The sequence below is a fragment of the Strongylocentrotus purpuratus genome, unplaced genomic scaffold (assembly GCF_000002235.5).
Source record: "Strongylocentrotus purpuratus isolate Spur 01 unplaced genomic scaffold, Spur_5.0 spur5_contig_810, whole genome shotgun sequence".
Taxonomy (NCBI): Eukaryota; Metazoa; Echinodermata; class Echinoidea; order Camarodonta; family Strongylocentrotidae; genus Strongylocentrotus; species Strongylocentrotus purpuratus.
Window position 1 is genome coordinate 62,425 of NW_022145514.1, and position 12,673 is coordinate 75,097.

Here is a 12,673-nt window from a genome sequence, read left to right on the forward strand (position 1 = left end):
TAACATACCTTTGTTGAAATCTTCTTTTGAGACGCTCCTTTGAATCCATCTAGAACGTCAGCATCACCTTTACAAAAAAAAATATTCAGGACAAAATTATGAACTTGGTAAAAACATAATTGGCTGAGGTGAAGAAAGGTGGTGAAGTGAGGAGGATGGGTCCAGGCTTCAAATTGACGCCTGCATAAATATGACTGATGGATAAAACTTATAAAAATAAATCAGATGATCTCCTGATTACATCATGACCAAAAGATGTTACTGACTTACTAGAGCGTTGAGGAGGAGGTCCTGTCCAACCATACATTCTTCTCTCTTGTTTTTCCTCCTCTCCTCCTAAAACACGGTCATAGTTTGACATCCGGTCACTAGAGTAGACATCACTCTCTTCCTCATCTTCAAATGCTCCTATTCCAAAAGCCTGTCATGGGCAGATAAAAATAAATAGAGAGTAAAATAGAGTAATAGTTGGTGAAGGGTAGAGTTCATGATTTATAAGAAATAAAACCACATACATTAACGGGGTGGAAACAGATTGTAAAAGCATAATCCCAAATACATTTCAAACCCAAACTTTTGGAGGGCAGCATATGTTAATAAAAACATTAAAGATAAACTTTAGTACTGGTAATGCAATTGCATTGTGAAAGAAAAGGTGTGGAAAGGATCAGAAACAGTTGATCATGTAGCATGTAAGTATCGGTGAGCACTGCAAGGTTCTGGAGTCATCAAAATCATAATAAATTTGACCGAGTCTTGGTAAAGTAACAAGCACTGTACACAGAAAGCTATATATGGGATAACACACATGGTGTCGGGGCTAGTACTACCTTGATTTCCTTGTCTTTCTATGCTCATTACTCAGCCAGTATACATTTTCTTCCAAAATTGTTTGGCACATGTCATTTATTTGTAATCTTGAACATTCAGTGTAAGTTTCGTTTGATTCTGTGAGAATTAATTTTCTTTTTTTTAACCAGAACTGGAGTTATCTTTAATCCTGGTGATATAACTTATGAAATTGTTTTGTTAATACAATATGCATGTTTTGGGTAGCTCTCATCTAATGTACTTTCAACAAGCTATGTCAGACCACTGTTCACATTTGAACAGAGAGCTACACTGATGCAGCAGTAATGTAATCGTTCAAATGTGCACGAAACACAACAAATCCATGAACTGAAAATAAAGCCAGTATACTTTATCTTCAGCATAACATTTGATTCTACCTGATGACTTTATCAGAAAAGCTCTGCCTTCTACAAGAGACTGATAAAGCTTGCAAAAAATGAAAAACAGGCAAAGCAGGTACATTTTGTTGATTGAGGAAAACGAACAAGACAACGTTTAATTAAAACCCCTGTAAGAAAATGTGTGTCAATCCCAGTGGAAACTGTAGATTAAAATTAATGAGTTTCAATAGGATGTCGGCACACTTGTACATACGACAGTTGGATTATTGCTCCACAATCAATATCCTACAGTATTCCTAGCTTCAGCACCGGACACGACACTATACCGGACCGACACTATACCTTACTTTTAACTCCAACCCTGACCCCAAACTTTTGATACTATAAAGCCCAGAGCTTCTGTCACCAGAGCAATTCTGGATCATTAATTACATTACTTACGCTGCCCTTGATGCCTTGTCTTCTATTCTGCTTCATGACTGGGTCGTCGAATAGAGTCACATGACCACCGAGTATAGACCTGGAGTCCATCCCTTGGTAGCCGATGCCGTGCTGGTCATCCTTGAGAGCAAACATGAAGTCTTGAATATCATCCGGAGCAAAGAGGAAGCCCCTCATGAAGTCCTCTTCATCGCTATCTTCATTTGGGCTCTCGTCATCATGTTCCTTGTCATCCTCATCTCCATCCTCATCATCACCCTGTGGTTCAAGGATTGGTGGTCTGGCACATCCATAAACCTTCCCATCATCTACAGGAAAAAGGTAAATGAATGATAACATAGTACAAGTGATTTGTCAATGGATTCTTGAAATGTGTAAGGTTCAGTGAAAAAAGAATCACCCTTGCTGTGTTTATCACATATATTAGTTAGACCAACGCATGCAAAATGACGGAGAATGTTTGTCTTCAGTATAGGACAGGATATTTTTAATCACGTATTACAATATGTCTGAGAAAAATAAATAGAAAACTAAAATGAGAACAAATAAATAAAAGAGAAAAAAGCCCCTGTGAGCCCTAACATAGCCTTTGTGGACGTTTGTTTTCTAAATTGAAAAAAGCCCTTATGAAATAGAAGGTTTTGGGGGTAGGCAAGGCTGAAAAATTAATACATTTTCAAAATAATATTTGTGGTGTTAAAAGAAAGAAAGATCAACTGAAGTAATTCTATTCCCACTTATTTTAAACTCCAGAGGGCAAGTGCCTTTGACCTTTGACCCTAAAATCTAATCAGTTCATTGGCTCTGCAAGATACATTAAAGGGATCCGGTAACTTTGTCTCAGATTCTGAAACAAAATTCTAGATTTAGCTCATGATGCAATGATAATTATAAACCTTTAGGTCAGTCAGGAACCCCATGACTTTTACAAGCCGATCGCCTGTCTGATTATCAAGATATTTATGATTGGAATTACAAATTTCGAAAACCGTTCGCCTGACGGTTTTCATAACACTACAGTCTATTGGGGAAAATGAGTATGGTAAAACCGGTCACTCAAAGATTTTTACTTTTTTGAGGCACTTCTTGACCATTTTGAAGCGCAATTTTTTTAGGGCTTCAATATTACACCATATTAAAGACACTGATAACACGTAGGGCCGTGTATCTCAGATTTAACATTGTTAAACGATCCCTTTAATGTCTTGAGTTTGATGGGTTCATTGGTTCTAATGACAATGTGATCACGAGCTATTTTTGCATACATAATGAGCCCTGTGACCTTTGACCATGTGACCCCAAAATCTAATCAGTTCATTGGCTCTGCAAAATACATACATGACCCAAGTTTTGTGGGAATCCATCAATCGGTTCTTGAGATAACCTGATCACAAGAATGGGACGTATGTATGGACACCCCAAAAATATATTGCCTCCAAAAAGGACTCCCGGCCAAGACAAAACAGTTATTGTTACATTGTTCAGAAGGAACATGTTCATGTACCATAAGAAATGGATTTTTTTTTAATTCTCCCCACCCCCTTCACATACATTAAAAACCTTAATAAGCAAATCTTCTATTTGTTAAAGATTGATGAGAACTTACAATACCATATCAAGGTTATTGCTTTCTGATACATACCTCCACCTTTCTTCTTCTTCCTCCTCTTCCCTTTTTTCTTTCTTTCCATCTTTGGTCCAACCCCTTGGCCAGGCTTCCATCCCATTCTGCGAAGTAGCCTTGCACCACTGGTCTCACTGTATTTAACATGGAAAATGAATATAATAATAATAATATTCCGCTTTTATATAGTGCCCAATACATCCATACAACAATGTGTCTAAGCATTTCACGGATATATTATTACCCCAGTCATCGATTCAGGCTGACCCGCACACAATGTTTGCACATTCTCCACTCCCTCCACTTGCTCATCCAACCACATCAATTTTCGCCTCCAACCACATCAATTTTCGCATCCAACCACAGTAACTTTCGCATCCAACCACATTAACTTTCGCATCCTACCAGGTACCCATTTAACGTCTGGGTGGAGAGTGGCAAATGTAGATTATCGTCTTTCCAAAGGACATTAGTGCTGCGGCGGGACGTTAACCCTGTACCTTGTGATCTGCAGTCGGGTGACTTATTCACTAGACCACAATACCTCAATATACCTTCAGTATTATGGTGACGAAACCTTTAACTCAATTTCTGGCATGTTTTTTCTCTCTTAATTTTGAAGCTCAAAGACAATTTGATATTCTGATAAAGCAATGTGATATAAATATGCAAAAATTATACAAAAAGTTACTATAATAAGGGATGTAAACAATGCTTTAACTTTAAACATGATTGAAAACTTACCAAACTGAGGATTCAATAATCCATCGACGATAAATGATCATACAAATACATCCTGATACTCTATTCAAACAACATATACTCCAAAAAAATGTATTAGAATCATAATAATTCTTGGTATGCCTTATACTCACTCTGTAGGTTTAATGATGTCTTGTATCCTACCATCATCAGGGATGATGCTGAAATCTGGGGCTGGTCTTTTCTTGGATCCCACCTCCTCACCAGCAAACCTCTGAGTTGTTACAAGCTTCCGTGGAGCTATCCCATACTCTCCTTTGTCCTGTCAACCAAATAATACATCAGTGTTGAATTTACAAAATCAGAATAAATAAAATTATCCCATCTTTGTCCTCTAATGGAATATCAATGCACAAAGTGTTGCATGAAGTTAAAGTGAATATAATTATAATAATAAATCATTTTGGCTTGCTCTACCTAACAACACGTAATATTTGCAATATGCATTCTGATAACTATTTGTAACAGGTGTATTGAAATAATTTGTATTGAGTCACTACTCACTAAGTGTAAATTTTGTTACATTACCAAAATGGTCTATTACAAGGCCTGAGTCATGTCTGGGTCCCGACGGCCTCACATCAATCAGGAACATACAGAGTTACTCACATTAGTCTACGTTCAGTCTGTATCTGTTTGTGGTGAGCTACATGTAAACTGCTCAGCAAAACTAGGCAACATTGTTGATTCAGTCCTATTATTTTTTCCCTTTTTCACTTTAAGATACTATGTCCCTTTTGCAGCAAACATCAAATTTTGTAGAACTTTGCAGGAATTAAGAATATGTCATGTATGTCCTATATGTGAAATTTAAACGTTAGCAGTGTCCTAATATTCAAATTATGCAAGGAAACCCATTTACTTGCTAGACTTCGCTGTCAGACACTATTTAGTGACTGACTGGCTTTTTTCTTCTTTGGTAATAACATACATAAAATGAGCTGAAAAGGGTACATGAGCATTTATCTACATCAAGAACCCACTTCTTGTAATGGCCAAAATTAAACTGATTGAATCTTTGCGCAGCATAAAACGTACGTCCATTCGGTACAATGGTCTGAAAATCAGACTATTACATTACTGGCTCTATAGCTCCTAAGCCGATTCAACAACTAATAGTCATTATTTTCCCACTTAAAGACATTTTCAAGCCTCCTTTTTTTTAGGGAAGTTCTAAATTAATATTGTCTTTCAAATGCCGGTGGAATTTAACCTTTTCATTTTTTTGGCCTGCAAATGGGACATAGTACCTTTAAAAGTATGCTACCTACTCTGACGTGAGAATCTGCATCATTATTGTAAATGTTGTTTGGGTACGAAAGGAAAGGAAACATTTTTAAAAAACATTAATAATTGTACAAGCCTTGACTGGCAAATACATATTTCCGAAAATTTGTCTGCAGCGAGTCCAAAGTCCGACCAGCATGCGCCCTTTGCAGCATGTATTGCATTTAAGCTTTTCTGAGCAAGCTAGCTGGGCCTCGAAAGCGCAGACATAATCCCATTTGGTCACATGGCTACGTGTCCCCCCGTTTCGCTTGCTTTTGAACAAAAATGTCTACCTCCTGCATTAACTGCTTTTCGTTCTCGCCAAGACCCAGTACCAACACTCCATACCGCGAACTTCTGTGCAACCCATATTTATATTGGCAGTTTTGATTGATTCCGAATGAGCTAGAAAATGAAATACAAATTAGAAGCAAGTAAATACTAAAGAGTTTTAAGGTGGATGAATATTCCAAAAATTTGTCTGCAGCAAGTCCACAGTTCGCACAGCATGCATTGCAGCAAATCTTTTTCTGAGAAGCTAGCTGGACATAATCCCCTTAAGTCACATGGCTACGTATCCTCCGTTTTGCTTGCTTTTGAGCAGAAATATCTGCCCCCTGCATTAACTGAAGACTATAGTGTTTTAAGGTGGATGAACGTTTGTGGTGTGCAATACTGCAATATCTTATATATTTCATTATCTGTATCGGAGCGTCGGTTTCCAAACAACAAAACCGGGACCAGATGGCAACGTTTGAGATGTGGTGTGACCAACCATATTGACTCAGGTTTACCTATCACCCCAACTGGTTTAGACCAGTATCTCCCTATACATTAGTACACACTCTGGCTCTATGACATTTTCTCCTACTGAATTTTAAGTCATACTCTAAGCTACACATGAAAAAAAAGGGGAGGGGATAAAGTAGTTGTATTGCGACAATAGACTGGTTTAGGAACAAATTCAAATTTATTGATGTTTCTTTCCTGGGGCCTAGGGACAAGGTATTCCATTAAACTGTTATTAGGGACTTGTAGATTTAGTGGACGAGAACACGACGAACGCCGACTGATCATGCGTGTCAACGTACTCAACTGCCCATGTTGACTACAATTAGAAATCTTTTAGATTTCACTCGACGGTATACATGCATGCAAGAAGTAACACTATGAACATGACAAATAAAGAGGACAAAATATACAGTTCCTCATTCTACCCTCAACAATAGGCCATTTTCGTAATGTAACCAAATTTAATGCATAAGTCTTTTTGAAGTGTCTCAATACAAATTATTTCATTCACCTGATAGGAATAATAGTATTTCAATAGTGAGAATGCAACTGCATATATTAAGTGTTGCTATGTAGATCAAGCCATAATAGGGACTTTTAGATTCGCACGAAAACAATAGGTCTATGCTACGATCGACGTCCTGTTAATGCACTGCCGTGAATGGACGTCACACGTATCAGTCCACGCAAATCTAAAAGTCCCTAATGTTTGTCCAACCTGGCAACAACTAATGTATGCAGTTCGGACTCTGTCTATTGAAATACTATTATTCTTATCAGGTGAATGAAATAATCTGTATTGAGGCACTTCACAAAGACTTTTGCATTAAATTTGGTTACATTACGAAAATGGCCTATTGCTGTGGTAGAACATCCCTTCACTGCTATATAAAAATGTGTAGAACAGGTGAATATGCATGTGACACCTGTTCTACACATTTGTACATAATAGCAGGGAAGGGATGTTCCTTTGTCTACCTGAGGAACTGTATATTTTATGCGCACGCGGCATATATACTAGTACCGTACTAGATTTAGGAAAATCAAGGGTGACGCATTCTCTATCGCCGACTGAGACGACGTGACGCATGCGCAGTGCATTAAAATGACGTCACACATTGCAGTCAAAGCTGTTAACGTGCAAATCTAAAAGTCCCTATTAATGAATGAACTAGAATACTTGGAATCAAGTCTGCATCGATTACTTGTTGCTATGCCGGACAAGCCCCCAGCAAGCTTTCGAGTTGTCAAGCTCAACCTTTCTTTTGAAAAATTGAAAATGTTAGTAAACCGGTTTATTACGTCTTTTCAATTTTCAAATACTGTGGCATCGTTCAAGGGGTAGGGTATGCTTACATCTTCATCCATGTAATCCTCTGGTTTGTGATCATGTTGATCAGCCTTCTTCCCTCTTGATGATACAAAGGTTGAAGGGGTAAAACCTGTAAAAGAGAAATCAAAAGGATGTACTTTACTTGGCTACAACTGTAACTGTCTTTAGAAAGTACATCTGAATGCATTCAATGATTTGTGTACTCTATTCAGTGACTCAAAATAGAGGGAGGGACCACAAATCAAACATTTCTCTATACTTTTTCTTCCTGAAAGGACCAAACCTGATGGAGAAAATATGGATAATCATACAAGGAAGGCCCCATGTTCATAAAGAAGAGAATGATTTGTTTCTAAGAAAAGTGTATTTGAACGATTTGTTTTGTACTCATTTTAAAATGATGTAACCTTGTAAATCATGAAAAAAGTCAGAGTGTGATTTACAAATATCTAAAGTGCAAGCAATACCAACACATTTATTTTCAAAGAGTGCTTAAACCCCTCTGAGATGTTTATAAAACATCATTTGTTTGTATTCATATACTCATTCAACTTTACCCTCTTTAGATCCGACCGTGTTGAAGAAGCCAGCTGAAAACCCTCCAGTAAAGGCTCCATGGAAACGTTGACGACCTTGTCGATCATGAACGACCTGGTCCTGTACTGATATAGGTTTTGGAAGAGGCTCATCTGTCAAATCATAAGAGAAATATTTGACATTAATATACTAAACTAGTCGCTATTATCGTATCAAATTGGCAATGCATATTTTAAACTGTTACTGTCAATTGTTTCACGGCAAACCGCTGCACAATATACTGATGGTGGGTTGCGGGCGAGCGTGCGCCTGTGTGAAGTTATCTACCGTCTTTATTTGGACATTTGATGAATATTTACTTCATTTCGAGTAGTAAATTTTGGGTATGTTTTAGTATGAAGGGGTGACCAAAGTTTGCGGATATTTTTCTTTTCTTGCACATTACAAAATATTCAGATCAACATAGGTCTATATCGATCATGTTCCATACGTCATAAGAATCGTAATTTATCATATAATCAGATTATATTACATTCCAAGGCTGTATTTACTTCAAACCAATGATAAGATGAGAATATCGGAAGGCTTACCACTACCGACGTCTGTCAAAAAGTGTGACCTAAGTTCACGCATATTTACTGCCCTCTTGTGATGGGCTTTATATATGTAAACATTCCAAAAAGGGACATAGTTGTCGAGGGTGCTCAAATATTTTGTTGTCTCAGTCCCACACAGGTATCGCGTATCGTTCTCCTGTTATAGATCTAAGCGCTTTTAAGTGTTAGTACGCGAACTTTGGTCACACCACCATGACCACCTTACTATCTCCACGCCCGAGTTACGGGTCAAATTGTGGATAGACTTCTGAACTAGCGCCGAGTTTGGTACAGTGGTGCTTCAAATGTTGAGAATCAATAGCAGAGCTTTTAATACACAGTCAGGATAGTATATGCAGCTATGTGCGACCTAGACCGAAAGCTTCAGTCTCTATAATCGTCGGTTGTTCCACTGAGACTACGTCTGGCTCCACTAGACCTCCGGTTATAGAGACTGAACGATCGCCTATGCCAGCCTATGTTGAAGATATCACGGCTAGATTTTAGCCGCTAGGCCCCTCCCACAAACATGACAAACTTGCCATGGCCGTATTGTTATGCCCCCAAAATTCCCCAAAATGTCATTTTACCTCGTCCATATCCAATTTTAAATTAGGCCTAGGCTATAATACATCGGTTCCACTTACTAAATTTATTGAAATATTCCGTTTAATGGTCCCTTTTAACCCTATTTAGCCCGGGCTATTTTGAAACTGCATAGCCCAGGGGGGGCTTCTCAGGCCCCCCCCCCCCCTGTGATCTCGGCCGTGAAACGCCCGATCGCCGCGAAAATTTGCATACATGTCAAGTGAAGTGTATAGAATACTATGGTAATTTCAATAGTTTTGAAAAATTCACTCATTTGCATATTTATGGTAATTTATGCAAATAAGGTCATTAAATTCACATTTTTGCCCATAAATCAGACATTATTCATATTTAAGCATTCTTTTTCACTACATATATTTGTTAGACCATTTGGAATAATAATACAACACAAAAATTGGAAAAACCAGGGTTATTCCTTATGTTATCTATTGTTTTGATAATTTCTTATGTATTTCTTTGTTTTTTTAACTTATGTATTTTATTGTTTTTGTTGTTTTATTTCATTTCCAACTATAATTCAACTATTTTGACCCCAAAATAAACACCTAAAATCTAAACAAGACCAAATAACCAATGTTTTACCTCTTTATTTGAAAAATGAGATTTCCATATGTTTTGTACACAAATCACAAAAATGAGCGATTTTCGGGCTGACATGCGAAGACAAAAGGACACGTGACTTTGTAATGGTAGGTCCGATTTTCGAAAAATTTCTTTCAAAAGTTGCGCAAGACTCGAAAGAAAAAAGTCACAAAATTTCAGTGCAAGATTTTCTTGCGTTAAAAAATTATCGCGAAAAATGTCGAGGGGGGGGCTTCTCAAGCCCCCCCCCCCCGGGCTAAATAGGGTTAAGGAAATTATGGGTCAAAATCGACATCCATGTTGAAAATCTTGCAAGCCCTGTTAAACTCTCGCTGCCGTCAATCTCATCCCTTCTAGTCTACGCCGAAGGCAAAATTATTATGAAGGAAAAACTGTGCGCCATCTACACGTTCGTAATGGCGTTATCACAGTTTTTCCTTCATAATAATTTTGCCTTCGGCGTAGACTAGATCTAGAAGGGATGAGATTGACGGCAGCGAGAGTTTAACAGGGCTTGCAAGATTTTCAACATGGATGTCGATTTTGACCCATAATTTCCTTAAAAGGGACCATTAAACGGAATATTTCAATAAATTTAGTAAGTGGAACCGATGTATTATATCCTAGGCCTAATTTAAAATTGGATATGGACGAGGTAAAATGACATTTTGGGGAATTTTGGGGGCATAACAATACGGCCATGGCAAGTTTGTCATGTTTGTGGGAGGGGCCTAGCGGCTAAAATCTAGCCGTGATATCTTCAACATAGACTGGCATAGGCGATCGTTCTGTCTCTATAACCGGAGGTCTAGTGGAGCCAGACGTAGTGTCAGTGGAACAACCGACGATTATAGAGACTGAAGCTTTCGGTCTATGTGCGACCATGAGCAACGTCAAGATCGAGCGAGGCCCGACCACGCAGCCAGCCTTAGCCGATCCCCGCCCCTGGCCTGGGCAGCGCTGTATGCGCTTACTCGTGTCGAACTCGGAAGTCGTAGCCTGCAGTACTAAGTTACTACTACTAGAGTACAAAGATCATACATTCATGTACGTAGATCATAATAACCCCCACGCCATAGGTCAACAATCGGCCATAGCTCTATGATTCATATATTGCACGAGTGTAGGCTAAAATTAACTCACCTTCCTCAATTATTTCAAGAGGGGTCCCAAAGGACACAAAATCTGAATCGGAGTCGGAGTCCATCATTGATATTCGCGTGGTTATTGGGTCGGTTGTTGTTATTTTCAGTTTACGGTGTTTTTAAAGGGAAAAATAGAAAATTAAATAAAGGCGTAAAAGGGACTTTGCTCTGAGTCTGTATGTCCCTGGTCTGAGTCTTTATTTTCACTCTCAATAAAAACAACATCAACTACCTAAAATTTGCAAACAGCATAGCTTTATCAATAAAAAACAAAACAGCAATTAGAAAGAATTTTTTTTTATAAGAATGAGGGTTCAACAAAAAATAACAGATAGCCTTATACGTTGGCCCCAAAATTAACAATACATAAACTAGCAAACAGACGAACACTTGAAATAAGATTTTTTTTTTTAATTAAAAAAAACATGCAATATAATTATAACATTTCACAAAATAATAATACAAATTATAAGTATAATTACTTATGCCCCTCTGTAGCAGGATTGAGTGTGTACTGGGGATTGCGCCTATGTCGGAGCATCGGACAATGGAAAATCAAGGAAACATTTCTTTAAGGTTGAACCAGGGTTTAAGCTCTCATCTCCCTGGTTGAACATGTCATATTTAGCTCTCCATGCTTTTTCCAGGTTGGATTTGAATGAGTTTACAGATGGGCTATCAAATACATAAGCTGGAAGTGCATTCCATAAATTGACGACTCCCTGCGAGAACGATCCCATTCGGACTGAAGTGAAGGCTCTAACTTTCGATAGTTTGAAGCTGTGGGTGTGGCCCCTTGTCAATTGATAAATCAATCAGACGACCTGGATCAAACAATATCACAATAATTGATATGAAAAACAATCAAAGCATGATGTAACATAATCGAGATATATTTCGGAAAATGTTTTAATTAATAAAGAATTTCCCAAACCTTAAGCTGTACGCATGCCCCCCCCCCCACTCAGTGTTATTTGGGGTACGCATATGCGTGTTCCCTCCTTTTGAAAACACTCCGGTGTGTAAAGTCAATTTTGTGTACTACGAGCCGGACTTTGGTGCGTGAAAAGTACCCTTTTACCGGACATTTTTGTAACACGCATGCGGTCATTTTGACCCCGAAGTAGGGGGCGGCGGGACGCAGGGGCGGCGGAGCAAATTCCAAAGTGGTGGGCACAAACACTAAAAAGGGCACTTTCTGGACAAAAAGGGCACCTACAAAGGGAAATTTCAAAGCGAAAATATACAATTTTGTTGACATTGGTATATACCCTTACATTGTGATTACATTATCAGGGATGATTTCAATATTTGTTTCTTTTTATACATCATTCAAGATATTGATTGAGCTGAATATTCATTTGCGAGGCGAGGAAAAATTCAATGTTTGTGAGGTCGCAGTGCGAAAAATCTTAAAGAGAGGAAAACACCCAATCCTGAGTGGAGTTATAAGCCCATTTTCAAAACGGAAAACTGAAAAGACCTTTGATAAGTACCAGAATTATTATTTCATTTATAAATGCGAGTTAGCTTTTGGGGGAAATTGCTCATAGTCACTTTAAATGATGGGCACTAGTGATGAGAGGAAATGGGCACACTTATCGAAAGGGATAAGACAATTATTACAAAAGGAAAGAGGCTCATATCATTGTTAAAAGAGAACTTATCAGACGTGAAAGGGGCACTTATCGCACCTGAAAAGAGGCACTGACGAGATATGATGAGAAGCACTTAAGAGAATTAAAAAGGGGCACTTATGATAAAGGAAAAGCTACTTCTATCAAATTTGA

The 12,673-nt window shown here is 38.2% G+C and overlaps 1 protein-coding gene across 1 annotated transcript in view; it reads right to left on the bottom strand.

Annotated features, from left to right (window-relative positions):
• The window catches only part of LOC100890101 (G patch domain-containing protein 1), a 69,031-nt gene extending 58,050 nt beyond the window's left edge, over positions 1–10,981 (bottom strand). The window contains exons 1-8 of the mRNA XM_030977678.1: positions 10,882–10,981; positions 7,972–8,103; positions 7,438–7,523; positions 4,134–4,282; positions 3,277–3,392; positions 1,635–1,942; positions 271–421; positions 9–67 (exon numbers count right to left, since the gene is read on the bottom strand). Coding sequence (XP_030833538.1) covers positions 9–67; positions 271–421; positions 1,635–1,942; positions 3,277–3,392; positions 4,134–4,282; positions 7,438–7,523; positions 7,972–8,103; positions 10,882–10,948 — 1,068 coding nt within the window. The 5' untranslated portion in view covers positions 10,949–10,981. The remainder of the gene's footprint in view (positions 1–8; positions 68–270; positions 422–1,634; positions 1,943–3,276; positions 3,393–4,133; positions 4,283–7,437; positions 7,524–7,971; positions 8,104–10,881) is intronic.
• Between the last annotated feature and the right edge of the window lie 1,692 nt (positions 10,982–12,673).